The 24,287-nt window shown below is 39.7% G+C and overlaps 1 protein-coding gene across 4 annotated transcripts; it reads left to right on the forward strand.

Annotated features, from left to right (window-relative positions):
• Positions 1-45: 45 nt before the first annotated feature.
• Positions 46-22,947, forward strand: pank4 (pantothenate kinase 4 (inactive)). Of its 4 annotated transcripts, none has more exons than XM_047806532.1 (20): positions 46-84; positions 6,183-6,277; positions 6,408-6,619; positions 6,706-6,889; positions 7,739-7,831; positions 7,908-8,061; positions 10,019-10,200; positions 11,825-11,906; positions 12,396-12,496; positions 12,668-12,673; positions 13,769-13,924; positions 14,786-14,898; positions 15,059-15,146; positions 15,341-15,492; positions 15,624-15,679; positions 18,934-18,983; positions 19,390-19,494; positions 19,619-19,719; positions 20,111-20,179; positions 20,465-22,947. In XM_047806532.1, the coding sequence occupies exons 4-20, from the start codon at positions 6,725-6,727 to the stop codon at positions 20,691-20,693; spliced, it is 1,902 nt and encodes a 633-aa protein (XP_047662488.1). In that variant the 5' UTR covers positions 46-84; positions 6,183-6,277; positions 6,408-6,619; positions 6,706-6,724; the 3' UTR covers positions 20,694-22,947. The 4 variants fall into 4 exon arrangements, with proteins under 4 accessions (XP_047662488.1, XP_027023499.1, XP_027023500.1 ...); XM_027167698.2 differs by lacking the exon at positions 46-84 and adding an exon at positions 3,504-3,788; XM_027167700.2 differs by lacking the exon at positions 46-84 and adding an exon at positions 3,624-3,771.
• Positions 22,948-24,287: the final 1,340 nt, after the last annotated feature.

Consider the following 24,287-nt stretch of genomic DNA (forward strand, 5'->3'; position numbering starts at 1 on the left):
ATAGTGCCCTAGAAATGTCGCAGTGCATTCTGGGGATTCTGAAGAGGAGAGAAGTGTTTTATTGGTGATGTAAAGTATAAACATGTGAGTGTGGTGTTAGTAACGTGCTGTTTGTAATGTGGTGGTGTTAGTAATGTTGGTGCTGTTTGTAATGTGGTGTTAGTAATGTGGTGTTAGTAATGTGGTGTTAGTAATGTTGTGTTAGTAATGTGGTGTTAGTAATGTTGGTGCTGTTTGTAATGTGGGTGCTGTTTGTAATGTGGTGTTGTTAGTAATGTTGGTGCTGTTTGTAATGTGGTGTTGTTAGTAATGTGGTGTTAGTAATGTTGGTGCTGTTTGTAATGTGGTGTTGTTAGTAATGTGGTGTTAGTAATGTTGGTGCTGTTTGTAATGTGGTGTTAGTAATGTTGGTGCTGTTTGTAATGTGGTGTTAGTAATGTTGGTGCTGTTTGTAATGTGGTGTTAGTAATGTGGTGTTAGTAATGTTGGTGCTGTTAGTAATGTGGTGCTGTTAGTAATGTGGTGTTAGTAATGTTGTGTTAGTAATGTGGTGTTAGTAATGTTGGTGCTGTTTGTAATGTGGTGTTAGTAATGTTGGTGCTGTTTGTAATGTGGTGTTAGTAATGTTGGTGCTGTTTGTAATGTGGTGTTAGTAATGTTGGTGCTGTTTGTAATGTGGTGTTAGTAATGTGGTGTTGCTAGTAATGTGGTGTTAGTAATGTGGTGTTGTTAGTAATGTGGTGCTGTTTGTAATGTGGTGTTGTTAGTAATGTGGTGTTAGTAATGTTGGTGCTGTTTGTAATGTGGTGTTGTTAGTAATGTTGGTGCTGTTTGTAATGTGGTGTTGTTAGTAATGTTGGTGCTGTTTGTAATGTGGTGTTGTTAGTAATGTGCTGTTAGTAACGTGGTGCTGTTTACTGTTTGTAATGTGGTGTTTAGTAATGTTGGTGCTGTTTGTAATGTGGTGTTTAGTAATGTTGGTGCTGTTTGTAATGTGGTGTTAGTAATGTTGGTGCTGTTTGTAATGTGGTGTTGTTAGTAATGTGGTGCGTTTACTGTTTGTAATGTGGTGTTAGTAATGTGGTGCTGTTAGTAATGTGGTGCTGTTAGTAATGTGGTGCTGTTTGTAATGTGGTGCTGTTTGTAATGTGGTGCTGTTTGTAATGTGGTGCTGTTTGTAATGTGGTGCTGTTTGTAATGTGGTGCTGTTTGTAATGTGGTGTTAGTAATGTTGGTGCTGTTAGTAACGTGGTGCTGTTAGTAATGTGGTGCTGTTTGTAATGTGGTGTTAGTAATGTTGGTGCTGTTTGTGTTAGTGCTGTTTGTAATGTGGTGTTAGTAATGTTGGTGCTGTTTGTAATGTGGTGTTAGTAATGTTGGTGCTGTTTGTGTTAGTGCTGTTTGTAATGTGGTGTTAGTAATGTTGGTGCTGTTTGTAATGTGGTGTTAGTAATGTTAGTGCTGTTTGTAATGTGGTGGTGTTAGTAATGTTGGTGCTGTTTGTAATGTTGTGGTGTTAGTAACGTGGTGCTGTTTGTAATGTGGTGTTAGTAATGTTAGTGCTGTTTGTAATGTGGTGTTAGTAATGTTAGTGCTGTTTGTAATGTGGTGCTGTTAATAACGTGGTGTTAGTAATGTGTTGCTGTTAGTAACATTATTGTTAAAAGTAACTTTTTAGTTCCTTTTTTAAAGAAATAATGAGCATATTTCCACTTTGAGAAACTCTCGCCTAGACTCGCCGTTACTGCCGCACATACTTGAATAAACGGAAACATGCCCACAGTGCAGCGTCTTCGTGTTTACAGTGGTTGGCATCCACCAATCTTACAATGTGTCACTGCTGTAAACAGGTTAGGCCATAGATATCTACACCGTCGCCTTGGCTACGGCAGTTCAATGGAACGAATGCGACAATAGAGCCGCTATTTGGAGCTGGGGACTCCCTCCTCTTCAATGCATCAGCGTCAATGTACAGTAGGCAAAGGTCTAACGGAAATAAAATCACCATAAATCGTCATGAATGCGATTTTCTACTTTTGTTTTGTTTCTTTTTTTGGTTTGTTCCAACGGTCAGACATGTATTGATCATTGAGTCCAGAGAAAATTTAAGGTTTTGATATTAAGATAATCTACTTTTTCAAAATATAATGCATAGTGCTAGTAGGTCTAAGTTTATTAGTTACATTCTTCCACATGATTAAACTTCAAATGAACAATCACTACTTACCTTAGCCTACAATACAGCTACAATGGTGTGACAGATTCAGATTATTTTATTTAATACCATGTCAGCAATCAAAGCTATTTTCATGGCAAAAATGCAATTACAAAAACACAAATATCATATAAATACAAAAAAAACTAAACAAATATAAACAGCAAGTCATATTATACAATTTTTTTTTTTAAATTAACATACAATAAAAAATCCAAAACGTTTTCAGGCCTAATGTCATTATGTCCTTAAGTGAAGTAAGTTAATAAAAGAGCATTCTGCTTGTGTTAAGTCCAGGACAATCTAATAAAATATGTTTGACAGATAAGGGAACCTTACAAAACATACATAAAGTTTTGTCTTTTCACCTTTGAGCAAAAAAAGCATGGGTCAATTTTTAACGTCCTTATTAATAGCTTCGGGAATCTACAAACATTGTTGGTTTTCCTAACTGTCAAAAACTAAAGGGTAACTAGTATGGATTAGCTGCGGTCGTTAACCAAGGACTGAAACAAACGTAACCAGAAATATAATTCCGTAACATTCAATATCATAAAACACATTCTCCCTTGTGAAATGTAATCCCTTGCTGTCTGGTTTTTAGATTTCGTTCATTTGAACATCCAAACGCAGCACAAAAGTCCGGCATCATCCATGAATTTGAAGTACAAGACCCCTGTTCCAAGATGGCGGCGGTTTTGATGCATTTTTAGAACCCCAAGGTGACATCTTGGTGTAGATATCCATGAGGTTAGGCTGTAGGCTACACTTCAGCCAAAATGAATTAAACGCACCATATAACACACCATATAACTGTAACGGAGTTACTTTATTTAAAACGTAATGCGTTACAGTATTACTGTCAAATGTAAGTGCGTTACAGTAACGCGTTACTGCCCAACACTGATTGTTAGTAATGTGCAAGACATGTTAGTAATGTTACACTACAATAGTTACTTACATTTATGTATTTATTTTTCTTTCTTTCTTTTGACTGTATCCTTTCTTTCTTTCTTTCTTTTATTTTTCTTTGTTTTTTCTTTTTTCTTTCTTTTTACTGTATTTTCTTTTTCTTTTTTTCTTTCTTTCTTTCTTTTTTCCTTCCTTTCTTTTATTTTTTTCTTTCATACTTTTTTCATACTTTCTTCCTTTATTTATTTGACTGTATTTTTCTTTCTTTTTTCTTTCTCTCTCTCTCTCTCTCTCTCTTTCTCACACACACACACACGTTGCATCAGGTCAAAAACGTATTACACGTCAATTCTTCCCTTAGCACAGACTTTTATTGTGAACGGATTCAACTCGTGCTTTGAATGCTACTGGTCCTAAAATGCACACTAGCGTACTATAAAGTGCGGTGAGACGCTCCGTCACTGCTGAATGCGCACTATTCCTTCATACTACTAAGTAGGCTAGTGTGCAGTTTGTGCTTGTTGGTCAAAACAAGTACGGAAGATGGCGACGGACGGAGGCACTGACAGCGGCTCGCACAGCATGGATAAAAGCATAACCCTTCCTCCGGATGAAATATTTCGGAATTTGGAAAATGCCAAGAGGTTCGCAATAGATATAGGTATTAAACTGAGTTGTTTTGTGTACTTTTCTGTGTATAATAGCCACTTGCTAGCTGCTAACTGATTAGCTGAAGGTTAGCTAACGTTACAGAACTTGACAGTTCGAGCAAAAGCTTGTGTGCTGCTGACACAATGTCTAATAAAACACACACTTGGGTCCCAGTTTATATTGTAAAACATAAAACTAATTATATTAACGATAATTTGTGTATTTTGGACATTTATTTGTCCTTTGACGTTAGCTAGCTAGTCTCGTGAGAAAAGGAAACTTCACTCTGAAACCTATCAAGCGTTTTTATAGGAATATATATGTTTTATATGTGTTTATTGCTTTGTGTGTGTTTTTATTTTATTTTATTGGTTTCGGTTTTTTGCTGATCTCGTGAGAGCTTAGTGGTTGTGTCCCGTGCTGACGTCACAGGGTGACACCGCCAACGCATGTACAATAGGAACGGATTTAAACCTTAGGTCTTAACAGCACGAGCTTCTTCAACACAGAGCTAATGAGAGGTCAAAATATCCCATAATGCATTGCGTCTATATGAAAGTGCAGCTTGTAATTCCTGTGGTCTTTGGGTGGGTATTTCTGTGGTCCTTGAGGGCATCTCTGTGGTCTTTGGGGGTATCTCTGTGGTCTTTGGGGGTATCTCTGTGGTCTTTGAGGGTATCTCTGTGGTCTTTGAGGGTATCTCTGTGGTCTTTGGGGGTATCTCTGTGGTCTTTGAGGGTATCTCTGTGGTCTTTGGGGGTATCTCTGTGGTCTTTGAGGGTATCTCTGTGGTCTTTGGGGGTATCTCTGTGGTCTTTGAGGGCATCTCTGTGGTCTTTGAGGGTATCTCTGTGGTCTTTGGGGGTATCTCTATGGTCTTTGAGGGTATCTCTGTGGTCTTTGAGGGTATCTCTGTGGTCTTTGGGGGTATCTCTGTGGTCTTTGAGGGCACCTCTGTGGTCTTTGAGGGCACCTCTGTGGTCTTTGAGGGCACCTCTGTGGTCTTTGAGGGTATCTCTGTGGTGGCTAAACAGATACTGCTCTTCAGATTCTCACCACATTTTCTATCCAATCTGACCATTTTCTTTCACCTTCATGAAGATGTTAAGATTTCTGTTAAATCCTTTTCTACCTCATGTAACAAAAAGGCTACTAAAACTTATCTATGCTCACTTTATTGCTTTTGCATACATTTTTATAATTTTTTCAGTTCTACTCCCGAGCCACTGGCTTTCTCTTCCTTCTTGCTTCAGGAGTTTAATTTTTGTGTTCTGCAAGCAACTTTTTACAAGAAAGATTTTCGATCCAAACAAAAGGGTTCTAGAATCTGAATCGTCAAGGGGAAGAGTGAAGCTTAGAAAACACAGCTATTACTAAGAAAAGTAACTTTGTATTACGCAAGCTTCTTGACATGATTTGACTTGTAAAAATAAAACTGGTTTTGTTAGGAAATCGTTCAAAACGAGCACTATTTAAAATGGAAGGTTAAACGTTTTCACAAAAACCTAAAGTCAACCGAAGACCACATCTGTGTAGAATCTCATCCCTGACTATATTTCCTTTAAAACTAGGTGGATTAAAGACATTATGACAAATGTTGACATGAAAATCCCTCTTCCTTAAGGTCACACATTCTTTTTAGAAACGCTTTTCTTCATCAGTTATACATCCCAAAACGATGGACTACACACTTCACACTACACACTATGTTCTCTACTGTCTAGTGTATGAGTTCAGAAGAGTCGTATCGTCTCAAATGGAGCACTAACTGTTCGTGTGTATAATGTTGTATACTCTGGGGACCACAGAGAACAGATTGCATGTATATGAAAGTCAGAGGGCCTTTTTACACCTGGTCACTTCACGTGTTTTCTCTGATCCGATAGCTATCTGATTTGTTAAAACTGTTCCATTTAAATTAGGCCACATAAATGCGTCTCGGCGAATCTGATATCGATCCGATCTTTTTACTTTCGCCCAAAATGCTACCTCATTATTTACCTCATTTCCGGGGTGATTGAAATGGAACACGCTTTGGTGTGTGCGGTTTTCAGAATGCAATCAACAAGAAGACGGAAAAACTCGTTTTCTGTTTGTTTCTGGCGCGATGCACGACTCGTGAGTCACCTGCGAGTAACGTACTTCCGTTTGGGAGGAGTATAGCGCTGACGTATGTGGCTTGAACGAGCACATTCATTTACACCTGTCCAGGTTCATCTGAAACGCGTCCCAGACCTCCTCCTGAAGGGGTTTGAACCATCGGATTTATATCCGTCTCGAAAACGTTTCGGAGGGCATTTAGACCTGGTCTTTTTACCGTCGGATAGCTATCGGATCACAGAAAACGCAGGAAGTGACCAGGTGTAAAAAGCCCATTAGAGTGACTACATTTTCCCTTCAATAGGTGGCTCGCTGACAAAACTGGCGTATTACTCCACCGTACAGCACAAAGTGGCCAGAGTGAGGTCATGCGATCATACGGCCAAGACAAGCATTCAGGTACGAACTCTACGCAATCTAACGCTATCACACGCATGATAAAGGTTCTTCGTGGTGTATTAATAGAAGTATTGCGTGTATATGTATGCATAACTGCTTTATTATTATTATTATTATTATGTATGTGTAGAACGAAGCAGACGGAGAGCCGCTGTACGAGATCTCGGTCCAGGAGGAGATCACGGCTAGGCTCCACTTCATCAAGTTCGAGAACCGCTACATTGAAACCTGCCTGGATTTTATCAAAGACCACCTGGTGAACACGGAAACCAAAGTTATCAAGGCTACAGGAGGCGGAGCGTACAAGTTCAAAGATCTGATCGAGAAGAAGTTAAAACTCAAGTGAGTGGGAATTAAAACACACACAACAAGCTGTTCGACAGTGTGTACAGTTTATATAGCTGTTTATCTTCTGTTTTTCATCACAGAGTGGACAAAGAGGACGAGATGTCGTGTCTTATCAAGGGCTGTAATTTTGTTCTGAAGAATATCCCTCATGAGGCTTTTGTTTACGCGAAACATGCTGACCCTGAGTTTCGCTTCCAGAACACACACCCAGACATCTTCCCTTATCTTTTGGTTAATATCGGCTCTGGAGTTTCCATCGTCAAGGTAACGGCTATAACCTCCGTCTCGTGTGGACTTTAAACAGCATTAAGCTCAGATAAGGTTCAGCGGTGTTCAGTGACTGATGTGACCGTTTGTATAGACACACACAAAATATTTATTTTAAAAAAATAATGATTCAAATAAAAGTATCTAAACGTTTGGCCTTGTTAAAATATTATATCATTATTGCAGCTCATTTGCATTTAATGACACCCACAAAACTCCTTAAATTGACAAGTATACAGACCCACAGGAGCACAAAATGACAGATCTGAGTAAAGTCTGAAGTCCAGAAGGATTTTGAATCATTTCTATGCCAAAAAAAAAAAAATCATAAAATATCAAATGAAGAAGAAGAAGAAGATCAGCTCGTCCTCTGTTCGTACTATGCCATTTCTTTTTTTTTTTTAATTCATGTTTTTTAATTCTTTCTTTATATTTTTATGCAAACTAGCGTTATAAAGGGTTTCATCTAAACACTCTAAACATACTAGAAATAAGCCATTTAACTTCACTATATTCCAGATATATAGTATCGAGTACTCAATGTGAATGTAGTGATTTAAAGTCTAAACATACACGAACAGGATCCAAACATTTTGTCCAAATATACAGGATTTTTGCAAATACCAGATTTCTTGTGTACACATTTGTACAAATAAATTTCTGATTCATATCCAGCTGCATAAATAAAGCACAATGAAGGGAAAGTCCAGCTACCAGAGGGTTGCAATCATTCTTACGCAGTTTTATAACCAGCCTGGGAAATGTGATCAGGCGAGTGTTTGATCTTGAGTTATGTTTGCATTATATGATGGGATTAATAATTCTACACACCTTCCCACTCTGAAGGTTGAATCGGAGGACAAATTCGAGCGCATCGGCGGAAGCTCCATCGGCGGTGGGACGTTCTGGGGTCTTGGAGCTTTGCTTACAAAAACCAAGGTTAGTGCCTTTGATATTACCTTCAACGGAGGAGCTGTTTTTTTCCCCATCGATTCACTGTTAAATCTTTCTACAGAGATTCGATGAGCTTTTACAGTTGGCCTCCAAGGGACAGCACACCAGCGTGGACATGTTGGTTAAGGACATCTACGGAGGAGGGTCCGTGTCTTTGGGACTGCCGGGATACCTTATAGCGAGCAGCTTTGGGAAATCTGCCACCACCGATAAAGGTGACGTGTACAAAACCAGCAGCCTGAGGTTTGGCCTAATAATCATTAGAGGGACAGGTTTACTTTCACAAGTAGAGCGCACGACATTTCACCCAGATTGGCAAGCCATGTTTTTGTCATAGTTATGAAATGAAGCAAAAGGTCTTTGTTTCTTGCATGAGCTTTTTTTTTAAAAAGCGTTTTATGGGACTTTTAAGCCAATCGGGACACAATAAATAGAATATAAGTTTATTAAATGGAAAAGAAAAAATTATTATCTAAAAATTATTTTTATTAAAGTTATTTTAGTCATTTCAAGCTTGACATTGAGTCTCGTTTTCACTGTAAGCTGTAATTTATTTCTTAAAATTCAAAATGACCTGCCAAAAGAAATAAGTAAATATAAAGAAAGTATATCGAAACGAATGAGACTGTTTGCAAATTGTTCTGTAGTCAATATGTTTTCACGTACAAAGATGGCTTTTTTGTAGTATAACAGATCATTTCAGGATTTTTACAGTTAATACTCGTCTCAAAATGAGAGAGAAAATCTGTACATGCCGGGCATATCTTGGGAAGAAAAAAGTCCAAGCTATGTATGTAATGAATAATAATAATAATAATAATAACAATAATTTGTAATGTGCTAAAAACAACCTTAACATTTTTTTAGCCAGTTAAAGGTGCCCTTCAACACAAAACCGTTTTTACTTGTATTGTTTGATATGTGTTAGGTCCATATGTGTTTGTGTTGTGTCGGGAATGTGAAAATGACCTGCTACCTCCCCTGTCAGCTCTAGCCACTGAAAAGAAATAAGCGGAGAAATCAGGTCAGTTAGAAAAGCTGCTCAGAGTGACGTAGAATTGATCGAGCTCATTACTATTCGTGAGCCCTCCAACTCGAGACGGCGCCTACAGAATTCGTGTAGCTCAGTGAGTTTCCTATACGGCAAGGATGGCTGAACGTCAACGGTCCGTTTTTTTTGCGAGCCAAAACTTATTAGGCTAATACTGTACATTGGTATAAATTCGGCTGCTTATGCAGGGGATAATAGTAAATTGATAATAATAGGGGTATTGTCCGCGGGTATTTGCGAGGCAACGTCTTAGCTGACTTTCACCTTCAAAGGAATTCTATTGCAATAATCTCTCGCAGAATGATGTGAAAGACGTGAATTAAAAGCACAAAATCTGTTGCCATTCACTGCGGTTATTATATAGCCTAATTATATAGATTTAACAGACCTCGGAAGGCCCATTTATGTGAACGAAACTTTATGCAGCAGCACTCTGAAGAAAATGCAGGCTTTTTGTCATCTACACACATTTGGCCACTAGCCAGTGGTGTAATGAAGATGTCAGAAGACAATTGCCACATATACATTTTATTACGTTTCAAAATGCTTGATAGTTTACTTGAATAAGTAAATTACCATCCAGATACATCCATGGCTAAACGAGCTGGTTGTGGTTCTTCTGGTGCTTCCTTCTCCTCTTCAGATTCAGGGTCATATATATACAGTATGGCAATATACCTGAAGAAGCCATTCTGCCACAATTCCAGGTGATCGTAAACAAAGTTCCTCTATCCTAGGCTGCTTATTGCGCTGGGTGAATGAATAGTCACGCTCTCATATCCTAGCGGTTAGCCAATCGGAGCCAAGCGGCATAGCTCATTGAATATTAATGAGAACTGACGCAAATCGAGCGGAGTCTTCCTGCAGGCTTTCTATACCACACTAGAATGGCTTGAAACAAGGTAACCGAGGCCTTTTTTCCACAAAAAAATATTACAGAGTCCATGGTAAACTTCAGACATTACCACAAAAGTTATGAAATACGTGTAGCAGGGCATCTTTAAGTATATGTGTACTTACATATATGTATTATATGTATTATGTATTATAAATATGTATATATTATATATATTTATATATATTATATTATTTATTATTATAATTATATTATAAATATTTAGAGTTCTCCAAAGAAGACATGGCTAAGAGCCTGCTGCACATGATCAGTAACGATATCGGTCAGCTAGCGTGTCTCTACGCCCGATCGCACAACCTCACCCGAGTTTACTTCGGCGGATTCTTCATCCGAGGTCACCCAGTAACCATGCACACCATCACCTACAGCATCAACTTCTTCTCCAAGGTACCTGACCATCTCCGTTCATCTTAACACACTCACACACACACACACACACACACACACACACACTCTTACAAGTACACATGCTTGGTTCATTTCATCGCATTTTTGTGAGCAATCGATGGTTAAGGACCTTGCTCAAGGGCCCAGCGGTGAATGCTTGTGGGACCTGGGATTCAAACTCACGACGTTCTGATCAGTTCATTTGATAGATATCAAGTGCCAAAGTTTACATACCCTCAAGACAAACATGATTTTGACATAAGTGAGAACACTTGCTTTTAGGGCTTTGGTGTTGTAAGAAATTTATCTGCGATAAGATTATGTGGTGTTTCCTCTCCGATGTGTCCGTTACCAGCACACCACGTTGTGTTTTATTCCTCTTCCACCACAACTATTTGAAAGCAAGTTACAATTTCTGCTTATTAAAGGTAGGGTCTCCGATTTTTTGAAAGCCAATGTCAACATTTGAAATCACCAAAACAAACACACCCACCCCTGTATTTATAGCTCCGCCCACACATACATACGTAACCCAGGCAACGAATGGAAAGAAACGTGTCTTTATCATAGCTGAAGGGAAGAACAATACGATTGCAGATAAACAAACAAGCAAAAATGACACACAAGCATAATCATGTAAAGGACAAAGGCATATATTAGTTCTGTGTAACAAAGCAAAACCAACGTTACTCACCTATCGAGAAGGAAAAAAGCGCCTCGGCGTCTTAAGTAAAGTCGGCCACATATTCACAGATTGGAGTTTCCAGAGTCGATAACTCCTGAGCTAAACGCTGTTACTACACAAAACGCGGTTGTAGCTGCGTCTCTACATTACTACGATAGAAAAGAGGTGTTATTTGTGTAGTAACAGCGTTTAGCTCAGGAGTTATTGACTCGGGAAACTCCAACCTGTGAATATGTGGCAAACTTCCTGCTCCTTCAGTTCTCTCCAGCGCTGGAAAGCTGATCCTTTATTAACCCGCCTACTTCTTGCCTTATCGTAAGCCTTTCTTCGCTTTCTTTATTTTTATTCTCCATGTTAAGGTCAAAACCACTTTCTGCTAATGTCACACATGTGCACTGAACACTCTCTCCACCGCATATTGACAAGCCCCGCCCCTTTCTGCTCATTGTTTGTTTTGATTTTTGTTTATTATTCGGCCCGACTCAGTTTTCTGAAGCATTTCTCAAAAATCAGAGACCCTGCCTTTAATGAACGACATATCCTCTTTACTCGAACATGTTAAGCTTCACATTTTAAAGGCTGTTTTAAATAAATAAAGTTTGAAACTACTGTGTATTCTACCGTGAATCTATAAATTACTATCCTTTATGTTACAGTTTAAAGTTCACAGCAATGAAACGGCGCTTCTTTAATGTTTGGTGTAAATACGGAAACTGAATTTTTACAAGTAACAATCGCTAACAATCATGGTGAGCTTAATTTTACTCACTTATAGTATGAACCGTGGCTTATTATTTAAAAAAAAAAAATATCACAAGTGTTAATTGCTTTATTAATGCTACATATGTTGTTTTTATATTTAAGGGAATCTTAATATAAAGCGTTTTTGCCCTGAAAGTGTTTTAGTTCATTTGACTTATGTTTGTTATTCTGTTTCAGGGTGAAGTTCAGGCTTTGTTTCTAAGACACGAAGGTTACCTGGGTACTATAGGGGCATTTCTGAAGGGTGCAGAAGAAGACAGTAAGTTGTTCAGACATCTGGATTAGGGCTGGGCGATACGACTGAAAACTGTATCACGATATCAGTGTTTCATATCGGTCGATATCGATAATTATTGATATTTTTTATGACCCGTTTAAAATAAGGACCAGGAGAAAAATATATTACATTGACCAGCGCGAGACAACGATATGGCACAACCGAACATGATACTGTTACATGATTGGCTGTTAGCGTGTCACTCCCTATGTTGCTAGGTTACCAGAGAGCGAGTGCCTTTGTTAATGCAACCATACTTGCTTCGCAACTTCGGTTTTCTTCCGACGGAGAATAAAAAAATATCAACCGTTTTATCGGGCACATTTTTTTATTGATATCGATCACGTGTCTATCACGTTACATATCGTTATCGTTTTATCGCCCAGCCCTAACCTGGATTAACACTAAACTCGTTGGATTTACCATCTGTATCAGTAGTTTTTGTAGATGAGGTTTATTGTATCTGTTCAGATCCTAATCAGTACAGCTGGGAGGAAAACTACGCCGGCAGTTCCGGCCTCATGAGCGTGTCTCCGGATGTGAATCCTATGCAGCGAGCACGAAGCGGCACGGTAAGTCGTCCTTCGTACGATCGGTGTGACCCGATGCCGTCTTTTTCTTCATTCATTCGATGTTTGTAAATTCCATGCATTTATTTATTTTTTAAAATGTTTATTCATCTTTATTTCTTCTCCCATTCATACGTACATCTCTCTCTTCCTGTCTTAATCTGTTCACATCAGTTTCCTGTAAGTACACATCCTTTGGCGAGTGACGCGTTTCTGGCTTTCTTCGCTTTTTAAAACCGTCTTTAATTCTCGCTCTGTCTTTTCACCACAGTAGGATTTGTGTAGTTGTCGTACAAATTTGTGCTGTGTGTGACTAAAGCAAGCTGTCAAACCAACTCGGGTGCCCTAGAAGTGTAAGCGCACTTACTTGAGAATGGCTGCTACAAGGAGAATTTTGAGAGCACTACCAGCAAGAAAAATCTACATCTTTATGAGAAATAGCCCAAATTTGCTATTGATAGATTAAGCAGGATTTTTTTTATTTAGGTTTCCCCCCCATATCTGTAGCCTTTGTGTATTTATTGTGGAAATGGATTTTAGTAGCTGATATTTAGTAGAATTAAAGTAGAAGTTTAGAGAGGATCAAAGTGACATTGTATAGATTTGATAAAGATTTTTCAGACAGTATTGCTACCAAAATGTCTCTCTTTAGCTGTGGTTGCATCACTCAGACTGTACTGATGACTAAGATTTGTGCTATGATGCACGCGCTCTCTCTCTTTCTTTCCCTCTCTCTCTCTCTCTCTCTCTCTCTCTGTCTCTCTTTCTTTCTCTCTCTCTCTCTCTCTCTCTCTGTCTCTCTTTCCCTCTCTGTCTCTCTTTCTTTCTCTCTCTCTCTCTCACTCTGTCTCTTTCGCTCTGTCTCTCTCTGTCTCTCTCTCTCTCTCTGTCTGTCTCTCTTTCTTTCCCTCTCTGTCTCTCTTTCTTTCTCGCTCTCTCTCTCTCTGTCTGTGTCTCTCTCACTCTGTCTTTCTTTCTCTCCCCCCCCCCTCTCTCTCTCTTTCGCTTTCACTTTCTCTCTCTCTGGGTCTCTTTCGCTCTGTCTCTCTCCCCCTCTCTCTCTTGCTCTCTCTCGCTTTCTCTCTCCCTCTCTCTCTTGCTTACTCTCTCTCTATCTCTCTCTCACTCTGTCTCTTTCGCTCTGTCTCTCTCTGTCTCTTTCTTTCTTTCTCTCTCTCTCTCTCTCTTTCTCTCTCTCTGTCTCTCTCTCTATCTCTCTCTCACTCTGTCTCTTTTGCTCTGTCTCTCTCCCTCTCTCTCTCGTCTGTTCTGCAGTTTGACATGTTGGAGATGGATCGTTTGGAGAGGCAGCTGGTGAACTTGCCGCTCCTGCAGGACCCTTCGTCTTACATCCCCGACACTGTGGACCTCACAGAGGACGCTCTGGCTAGAGAATACTGGCTCTACTGTTTTGAAGATGCACTGGATGGGGTGAGGCTTCACTCACAAGCCCAAACTTTACTCTGTCCAGAAATCCCATTCTATCACACTGCTGTTTTTATTAATCCGGCCATGCCCGATTTCTGAACATTAGTCCAATGTGTGGTTAACTGAAAGATCCAAGTGATGGAATTTTCATGTTTCATAAAGTATAACACACACACTGTAGTTGTTTCTTGCAGCCCATTTGGTCTATGAACTGTAGTTCCTGTTTAGTGCTTATATTTAATTATATTTTTTTATTTTATTTGCGTATCTGCTCTCACATCTAAACAGCAGTTTAGTAATGTAAAAATAATACTGTAGTACGTATGTAATACAAGCACGTAGGGAAGTCGTGGCCTAATGGTTAGAGAGTCTGACTCCTACCCCTAAGGTTGTGGGTTCGAGTCTCGGGCCGGCCACGACTGAGGCGCCCTTGAGAAAGGCACCGAACCCCCCCAACTGCTCCTCGGGTGCCGCAGCATAAATGGTTGCTCACTGCTCCGGGTGTGTGTTCACGGTATGTGTGTGTTCACTGCTGTGTGTGTTCACTGCTGTGTGTGTTCACTGCTGTGTGTGTGCACTTTGGATGGGTTAAATGCAGAAAATGAATTCTGAGTATGTGTCACCGTAAATAGCCGTACGTCACGTCACTTTTAAATCAATCAGACCACACCTTAACTTGTCGTTAGGCCACGATGTCAGTTATTTGTTGATGCCTGAAATGTAACTGATTACAAATATGGAACTTATTGTATAAATAAGGTCATGTAGATGTACCTAAAGCATTCACAATAGACCTGTAACAATGCTGATAATTAGTAAGCGATACTGACCTCAGTTGTTTTTTCTTGGTTTATTTGGGCATAGGTGGTGAAGCGAGCTGTGGCCAGTCAGAAAGACCAGCCTGAGGCCACAGAGAGGGCAGAGAAGTTTCGCCAGAAGTACAGACACAAGCTACAGACGTTACGCCATCAGCCATTGTGAGAACACATCAAGCATCCGGTCTTCTCTCTCACACACACACACACACACACACACACACACACAATTAGTATGATATCTAGTAGAAATAATTATTATGCATTTCTATGAACAGACTCTAGTCCTGACCCTAGTGCCTTTCCTCTTCTTTTCCTCCAGCGCTTACGGATCGCTCACTGTTCGGAGTCTGCTCGACACCAGGGAACATTGTCTGAACGAGTTCAACTTTCCTGACCCTTATTCTAAGGTTTGAACTAAAGCTTGAATGAATAAGCAGTGATTAAAAAGAGAAAGGCAGCTTTAAGTAGTTTGAAGATCTCCAAACATTACACATAAAGACCAGAGACTAAAGCTGTTTTATACTTTGCATTATATATTTAATGTTATGCATTTATATGACGCTGAAGAGATCAGAAACCCGTGTTCTCTTCACGGCCACAGATCAAGCAGAAGGAGAACGACATGGCGCTGAAGTACTACCAGAAAGTGGTGCAGTCTCTGGAGGAGCTGAACTGGGAGCAGAGGCAGTTCACTCTGGTCCGAGGCCTGCTGGCGGGCAACGTGTTCGACTGGGGAGCCAAAGCTGTGTCCGAGTGAGCGATATGTAAAAGTATACCAGTGAGAGCAGTGGTGGATTTATTTATTTATTTAAAGAAAAAGAAAAAGAAGGGAATCTTTTAAAGGATGGCAAGTGCAAGTTCTGATCCATCAACCTGTTTCACAGCATTCTGGAGACCGATCCGCAGTTCGGGTTCGAACAGGCAAAGCAGCAGCTGCAAGGTAAGAGACGATTAATAATGCAAAGACAAAATGTATTTTTTGTCTTTAAAATATTTACAGGCGCATCTCAGTAAATTAGAACGTTGTGGAAAAGTTCATTTATTTCAGTAATTCAACTCGTAATGAAACTCGTGTATTATATAAATACGGTACATACAGACTGAAGTTTAAGTCTTTGGTTCGTTTAATTGTGATGATTTTGACTCACATTTAACAAACTCATTCTCAAAAACATTAGAATATGGTGACGTGTCAATCAGCTACTCAACTCAAAACACCTGCAAAGGTTTCCTGAGCCATCAAAATGGTCTCTCAGTTTGGTTCACTAGGCTACACGATCATGGGGAAGACTGCTGACCTGACTGTTGTCCAGAAGACAATCACTGACACCCTTCACAATGAGGGTCAGCCACTAACATTCATTGTCAAAGAAGCTGGATGTTCACAGAGTGCTGTATCCAAGCATGTTAACAGAACATTCAGTGGAAGAAAAAGATGCACAACCAACCGGAGAGAACCGCAGACTAGAGAGGCTTTTCAAGCTAAATCCATTCAAGAATTTGGGTGAACTTCACAAGGAATGGACTGAGGCTGAGGTCAAGGCATCGAGAGCCACCACACACAGACGTGTCAAGGAATTTGGCTACAGTTGTCGTATTCTTCTTTTTAATCCACTCCTGAACCACAGACAACCTCAGAGGCATATTAGCTGGGCTAAGGAGAAGAAGAACTGGACTGTTGCCCAATGGGCCAAAGTCCTCTTTTCAGATGAGAACAAGATTTTTTTTCTTCTTTCATTTGGAAACCAAGGTCCTCGAGTCTGGTGGTAAGGGTGGAGAAGCTCATGGGTCAAGTTGCTTAAAGTCCAGTGTTTAGTTTCCACAGTCTGTGATGATTTGGTGTACAATGTCATCTGCTGGTGTTGGTCCATAGTGTTTTTTTTAAAGCCTAAGTCAATGAACCTGTTTACCGAGACATTTTAAAGCTTTTCTCTCTCTCCCTCTCTCTCTGTGTGTGTGTGTCTCTTTCGCTCTGTCTTTTTCTCTCTGTCTCTCTCTCCCTCTCTTTCTTTCGCTCGTTCTCTATTGCTCTCTCTCTCTCTTTCGCTCTGTCTCTTTCGCTCTGTCTCTCTCTTCCTCTTTCTCTGTGTCTCTTTCACTGTCTCTTTCTCTCTCTCTCTCTGTTTATGCTTCGTTCTGCTGACCAGCTTTTTAAAGATGATGATTTCACTTCCCAGTAGGATTTGTCACCTGCCCACACTGCAAAAAGCACCAAAAGTTAAATGACCATGGTGTTGTTGTGCTTGACTGGCCAGCAAACTCACCAGACCTGAACCCCATAGAGATTCTATGGGATATTGTCAAGAGGAAAATGAGAAACAAGAGACCAGAAAATGTGAATGAGCTCAAGTTGTCAAAGAAACCTGCGCTTCCGTACCACCTCAGCAGTGCCACAGACTGATCACCTCCATGCCATGCCAAATTATTGCAGTAATTAAAGCAAAAGGAGCCCCAAACAAGTATTGAGTACATATACAGTAAATGAACATACTTTCCAGAAGGACATTCATTCATTCATTCATTTTTTACCACTTATCTGAACTTCTCGGGTCACGGGGAGCCTGTGCCTATCTCAGGTGTCATCGGGCATCGAGGCAGGATACACCCTGGACAGAGTGCCAACCCATCGCAGGGCACACACACACTCACATTCACTCACACACTCACACACTACGGACAATTTTCCAGAGATGCCAATCAACCTACCATGCATGTCTTTGGACCGGGGGAGGAAACCGGAGTACCCGGAGGAAACCCCCGAGGCACGGGGAGAACATGCAAACTCCACACACACAAGGCGGAGGCGGGATTCGAACCCCCAACCCTGGAGGTGTGAGGCAAACGTGCTAACCACTAAGCCACCGTGCCCCACTCCAGAAGGATAACAATTCACTAAAAATGTTTTTTTTATTGATCTTATGAAGTATTCTAATTATCTGAGAGAGCTTATTGGTGGGTTTTTGTTAAATGTGAGACAAAATCATCACAATTAAAAGTACCAAAGACTTAAACTACTGCACTCTGTGTGTACTGAATTTATATAATACCCAACTTTCACTATTTCAGTTGAATTACTGACATAAATGAACTTTTCCATAACATTTTATTTTACTGAGATGCACCTGTGTATAGTATCTTTACCCAGAATTGTGCAAATTCTAAGCCTGCTGTCACACCGTTTAAATGAAGAGTTTCTTAATTCTGTACGAAGTAGGCAGGACGCAATCCTATCATACAGGTTGGTGATTGTCCTGCAAAAACCTTTTGGTTCAGAATTTTATCTGGTCCATTGGTTCTAAAGGGAATTTGTTTTTAAAAAAAAAAGAGAGAGAGAGATTCACTGACATCCCTGTAATTGTGTGGAACTTTTAAGTGTCATAATATTAAGGAAAAATTAGATAAAATTTGATATAAAAAAATTTTATTTTAATAATTACTAAATAAAATTTTAAGGGAGTTTATTAAAAAAAAAAAAAGACTAACTGTCATCGCCGTAATTGTGTGGAACTCTTAAGTGTCATAAAATGAAGTAATAATTATTTTAAATGATTAAAATTTGATTTATAAAAGAATTACTGAATTATATTTAAAAGTGAAATGGGGTGAAAAATCTGTATTTTATACACTGTGGATAAAAATTTATATTAAGGCCATCCTTAAAAATATTCTTGTTTGCCGTAACCCGACCGACCCTGTCAATTTAGGACCGATTCAATTTTATTATTTTTTTTGCTTTAAGTCCGACCGACTTGCCAGTCGTAAATTTGCGTGGTTTTTTTTTACTCTTCAAACAACTAATACAAAAGCAATAAAATAATATTAACGGGTTCGGGCGCAATAATACATCTAAAATATTCATTAAAACAGCTCGACACCGCTTTAACTTGTTAACTAAGTTCTGGAAAAAACTGTCCAGCATCAAAATAAGGTTTGCGACGATGCGCCCGAAGGCACGGATTGAAGACCCAGTCAGTGACGTGACGATATGCTAATTTGTTTAAAGTCATACCTACGTAATCACCATCACTTTTTTTTTTTTACACGTTAAAACTTTAAAAAAAAATTATATAGACCTACCTACCGACCCTTTTTTTTATACTGTTACTGCAAACCAAAGTATTTTTAAGGATGGCCTGATCCATACATTTTTACATTTTTTTCCTCCCTCCCCCCCCCCCCCTATATATTTTCCAGAGCGTCCGTGGCTTGTAGATGCCTATAACCAGTGGATTGAAAGATTGAAGGTGACAAACCTGCTTTACCTCTTCTTTCCTCATCCCCCAGCACACTTTACATATCAGAAGTGACCAGTTTTTACAGAAAAGTGCAGACTATCATCACGGGCTTCGGGGAAATGGGTTCACACGCTGGGGAGCAAGCAAGCAAGTAAAAGTACCAATGCCTTAGTGGGAAAATGAGTCTCGTTAGTTAGGGAATGTTGACTAGTAAATACATCATCGCCTGTGTTTCAGACACAACACAACAGTCTGGTTGTTGAGATTAATAATTGCCGTGATGTCACACTTCTGTGGCTGCATTTCGTCTGCGTTACTGATAATAACTCCATAATCTGTTCACTTATACGTGCCATTAAGTTTAAACACCATGATTAAAGACGTGTCTCCTTTTTTTTTTCTTCCTGTGTTACAGGGTCCTCCTCATAAATGTGCGTTGTTTTTCGTAGATAATAGTGGAGTGGACATTATTCTAGGTGTTTTCCCCTTTGTAAGAGAACTTCTTATTCGAGGCACAGAGGTGTGTCCCTGGTACACACACACGCACACACACATGTACACACATACTATTACCGCAGTTTGGTGTGTATACAAGTTAAAATGTGTTCATTCGTAGTTACAGTTGCAGATTTATCACCTCTCAGGTTGTTCTCGCGAGTAACTCGAGTCCTGCACTGAATGACGTGACTAACAGCGAGCTGCAGATCGTCACTGAGAGAATAGCTGCTATGGATCCTGTCATTCAGTAAGTGTCCTCTGGGTGTATGTGTCTCTCTCTCACTGTGTCTCTCTCTTTCAATGTCACTTTCTGTGTCTCTCTTTCAGTGTTTCTCTCTGTGTCTCTCTCTGTTTCTCTCTGTGTCTCTCTCTTTCTTTCTCTCTGTGTCTCTCTGTCTGCCTCGCTTTCTCTCTCTCTGACTCTCTCTCTGACTCTCTCTCTCTCTCTCTCTCTCTCTCTCTCTCTGTGTGTCTCTCTCTGACTCTCTCTCTGTGTCTCTCTGACTCTCTCTCTCTCTGTGTGTCTTTCTGACTCTCTCTCTCTCTCTCTCTCTCTGACTCTCTAACACACACAGACACACCAGAGTTTAGTGGTAGACGTGTGCTAATCTTGGTTGTACTGTGTCGTGTGTTATCAGAGCCGGAGTAAAAGAGGACAGACTGACGTTAGTTCAGAGCGGATCCAGTTCTCCCTGTTTGGACTTGAGGTAAAGTTCACCTGAGTCACATCATCCATTTTATATCTATGCATTTAAGTTAAACACAGTTAAAGCTTTACAGCCAAAGTTAATAGTATCTGTTTACTTTCTGATTAAATATCAGACCATTACAAATACACTGCTGTTTCCTGGGTGGGAATTCTGGGTCATCATGTGTTGTGTCATAAGCATCTTTGTAGATGCTGATAGATTCAGGATTATAAAGTGGATATGTTTGTTGTATGTTTATGTAAAGAAAACAATATAAGTCACTCCTGCTCTGTGTTCTTCCAGTCGACTGGACAAAGTCCTGGCCACGGTGGTGCGAGAGCGCGGCACGGACCTGGTGATCATCGAAGGCATGGGTCGTGCCATCCATACCAATTACTACGCCATGCTGAACTGCGAAAGCCTCAAGCTGGCCGTCATCAAGAACTCGTGGCTGGCCGAGCGACTCGGCGGCAAGATCTTCAGCGTGGTCTTTAAGTACGAAGTTCCCTCCAAAACTCAAGGGCAACATTAACAGCCCGTTTCTGACGTTCACTCGTCTCAGTCGGGAGGATGGGACAGGACACGGCACGGTGAGACCCGCACGCCACACGCCTCCAGGACGTGCCGTCACGTTTGTGCCTCTCTGCCACGTCTTTCAGATTGACACGACGATTGTATACACGAGGGCAGATTTTTTTTTTTCTTTTTTTTTTTTCTTCCCCTAGTCAATAATAATAATATTATTAATTCTAATAATCGTGTCCCACTCGTCGCATGTTCACCTCTGCTCTGAAATCTAGTGCTTTTCAAACAGCCGGTTTATCCGGATGGTGGGGAGTCGGGGCAGGGGATTGTCTCAGTGGCAAACGTCAATAATAATAAAAAAAAGCACTATAAAATTGGTTATTTTTCCCAAAGCACAGATATAAACTATTAACAGGCTTTTGTAGGTTCGGATAGAGATTTGTGAGCAGGTTGTTGTTCTCTCTCGGTTCAGACGTTCACTCGTTTGAAGTAAAAATCCTAAAACATTACAGGGCTAATCGTGATTTATTTATTTATTTTTGTTAGATGACATTTAACGTGACGTAACGTATACATATGTGCCTTGAGTCAATATGGTGATCTGTTTGAAATGACGGTGCACCACAAAGTGTGTGTATGTGTGTGTTTGTGTCTGTATGTGTGTGTGTGTGTGTGTGTGTGAGATAAGTCAGAGAAGCAATACTCCAGCACGCTTTTTTCCAAGCCGGTCTCTCTGCAGTCCATCTGTGTAGAACAACGTTAACATGTTTACCTGCATTGAAGTGAAAAATAAACCACATTCTATTTAAATGGACACTTTTACATTGTTTACAGCGCACTTGAAGTTCGATCGTAGATTAACTTGCACAGAGACTTCGGTCGTAAATCTTATTAAACAACCTAAACACGTCGAACGTTTCGACGACTTCGGCCACGCCGAAGCTTCCTGAGAGGAGACGTTTCGTTTACGAAAGGAGTCTCTCGTGTGTTTTTGTTTTTGACACGACAACCTGATTTTTTTTTTTCCTTCGTTAAATTGTCCAATAGAGATAAAAAAAACCCACCATTAACTTTAAGAGGGAGGCAAACTTTTGCTGTCAACAGGAAATTTCACGAAAAGGTTTATTAATTGCCCCATCAGCTGCACTTACATGTTTATTTTTGGAGTTCGGTGGAAAGTTTTTTTTTCTTCAATACAGGGAAAAAGCGTACAGATGCTGTGAATAGAGATTTAAAAAAAAAAAACTGTGGAGTATTCCTTAAATTCATTATGTTCACTCACTGCCATTCAGGAATAGCTACTAAGATATGTTGTGCTATAATAAATGAAAAATAAAAGAAAAGAACAGAACAGAAAAAAAAACCTTTGTTTCTACAGTATACCACATTTTCCTGCGCTACCACTAGCCACCACGAGGTGTCAGTATTGTATCATTAAAATCCAGCTCTGTCCATCACTCAGCTCATTTTCTATGTAGCCTCAATGCAAATTATAGTTTTCTCTTTATTTTATTTCTACACGCCATCTTATATTTTTGCTAAAACAGTTTTAATGCTTGTTTTCTCAGTCTAAATCCTCTTCGGAGTTGTTGAGGAAACCGTGGCTCATCTGACTCAGCTGTTCAGGGTCATTTGTCCCACGACAAAACGTATAAATGAAAACGTTTTGCACAGAATCACACACTTATGCAAAAGGGCTGTTGTGTAAATGCCTGGCAGTTTACGGCAAGAATCGTCTCTATTATGTGAGGACGGGAGAAATTTCAGCGCAAGCTTTGGTTATAGAATCATAAATCCTGTACAGGAATTAATTACAATCATTTAGTTTTGTTGCTGTATTTTTATTATTATTATTATTATCATTATTATTGATAATCACTGTTTGCTTTATATACAAAGATGTAAATCGGGTAGGAAGTCAGCGATCGCAATAACGTTGGAAATTAAGAGTTGCACAAAATGCGAATGTATGAATGTGTTCTTTTAGTCGGAGGAATTAGTCGACAAATCTAAGACCAAAGCCGTTAGGATCGTCCTCTTGATTACTTCCCCACCCCAACCCTCCATGTGTCCAAATACATCTTTAGATTTTGTAAAGTCGTGGATATGTAAATACAATGTAAGTGTGTACATAAGTGTTGCGTTCCTTATGGCATTTCTGAGATGCACAGTATTTTAGCTAAAAGAAATATATCTACTTTCTCTTGACAATCACATGGAAATCGATGTTAAATATATTTTGCAATGTCTTCACACAGTAACTTGTGTCCTGTTGTTTTTTGTCCACTTGCATGTTCATACAGAAGGGAATATATATATATAATATACGTTCATTCTAATGTTTGCTAAAATATATTGATATATATATATCAATAATGTATTTATGTTCATGATAATAAAAAAGTCGGGGATTTATCAATCAGTCAATCAAGTTTTATTTATAGAGCGCCTTACAACAGCCAAAAGGAGCACAAGGCGCTTTCCAGTAAATCAACAATAGACGACAAAAATATAAGAACACAAAGAACATAAAAAAAGCAGTTGAAACAGGGGCTACGTGTTAAAAGCTTGTATGAATAAATAAGTTTTAAACTGCGATTTAAAAACACAGCACAGTGATGGATCGTATGTGTGCTGGAAGTGCGTTCCACAGCTTTGGTACCTTGTTGGCAAATGAACGGCCTCCAAACTTCTCATATTTGTATTTGAGAGTGACCAGAGAGGTATGTCCAGAGGAGCGGAGAGATCTGGCTGGTTGGTAGACCTTTAGTAATTCTGTGAGGTAGGCTGGGGCCAGACCACTGATGGCTTTGAACACAAAGAGAAGGACCTTATACTCCACCCTAAACCGCACCAGAAGCCAGTGAAGCGAGCGGAGGACAGGGGTGATGTGTGAGCGTTTGGAGGTGTCTGAGAGAAGACGTGCCGTCGCGTTTTGTACCATTTTGAAGCCGATTGAGAAGTGATCGATTAAGTCCAGTGTAGAGAGCATTACACTAGTCAATCCTTGAGCTGATGAAGGCTTGTACTGTATAGCTTTTTCAAGGTCAGCTTGGGACAAAAATGATTTTACCTGTCTGATATTAGAGGATGACAACATAGTACCTAATTTGCATTTTGTACATTTAGATTGCTAACATAGTGATGAGCAGTGATGGTTGTTACGGTAAAATTAATCGATGAGAAAATAACAAATCTGTTAAGGTGCCACGTAGCTAAGCTAACTACAGATCTCTGGGATGCGAGGATGACATGGATGTGTTTACAGATTTGCATATTCCTGCATATTCATAGGTTCTGTCTTGTATTTATATGGAGTAAAGGTTTAGAGGGTGTTTAGAAATTGTGCTCCTGGATTAAAACGACACGTTCAGGGCTACTTCAACACCCAGCGTGCCTCGAGGTGCCGTTCATGTTCGTTTAATACGATTTAAAATCGTTTATAATAACTTCAGGACTGACTTATTCATTCACTCGGTTTGAGCCTTGAGGGATGCTGTAATTATTATATTATTATAATTATTAAGAATTTAATACTATGACCCTTTGTAGAGATTTTATTTTAATGACTTTCAAGACTTTTTTACATATCAAAGTGTGT

Source organism: Tachysurus fulvidraco, chromosome 2, assembly GCF_022655615.1.
Source record: "Tachysurus fulvidraco isolate hzauxx_2018 chromosome 2, HZAU_PFXX_2.0, whole genome shotgun sequence".
NCBI classification, from domain to species: Eukaryota; Metazoa; Chordata; class Actinopteri; order Siluriformes; family Bagridae; genus Tachysurus; species Tachysurus fulvidraco.

Excerpts from the sequence above, each read along its gene's own strand:
- pank4 (XM_027167698.2), top strand. The coding sequence starts at position 3,671 with ATGGCGACGGACGGAGGCACTGACAGCGGCTCGCACAGCATGGATAAA. Across the intron at positions 19,720-20,110 it reads GCTATGGATCCTGTCATTCA|AGCCGGAGTAAAAGAGGACA; the intron begins GTAAGTGTCCTC and ends GTGTGTTATCAG. Across the intron at positions 20,180-20,464 it reads TCTCCCTGTTTGGACTTGAG|TCGACTGGACAAAGTCCTGG; the intron begins GTAAAGTTCACC and ends GTGTTCTTCCAG.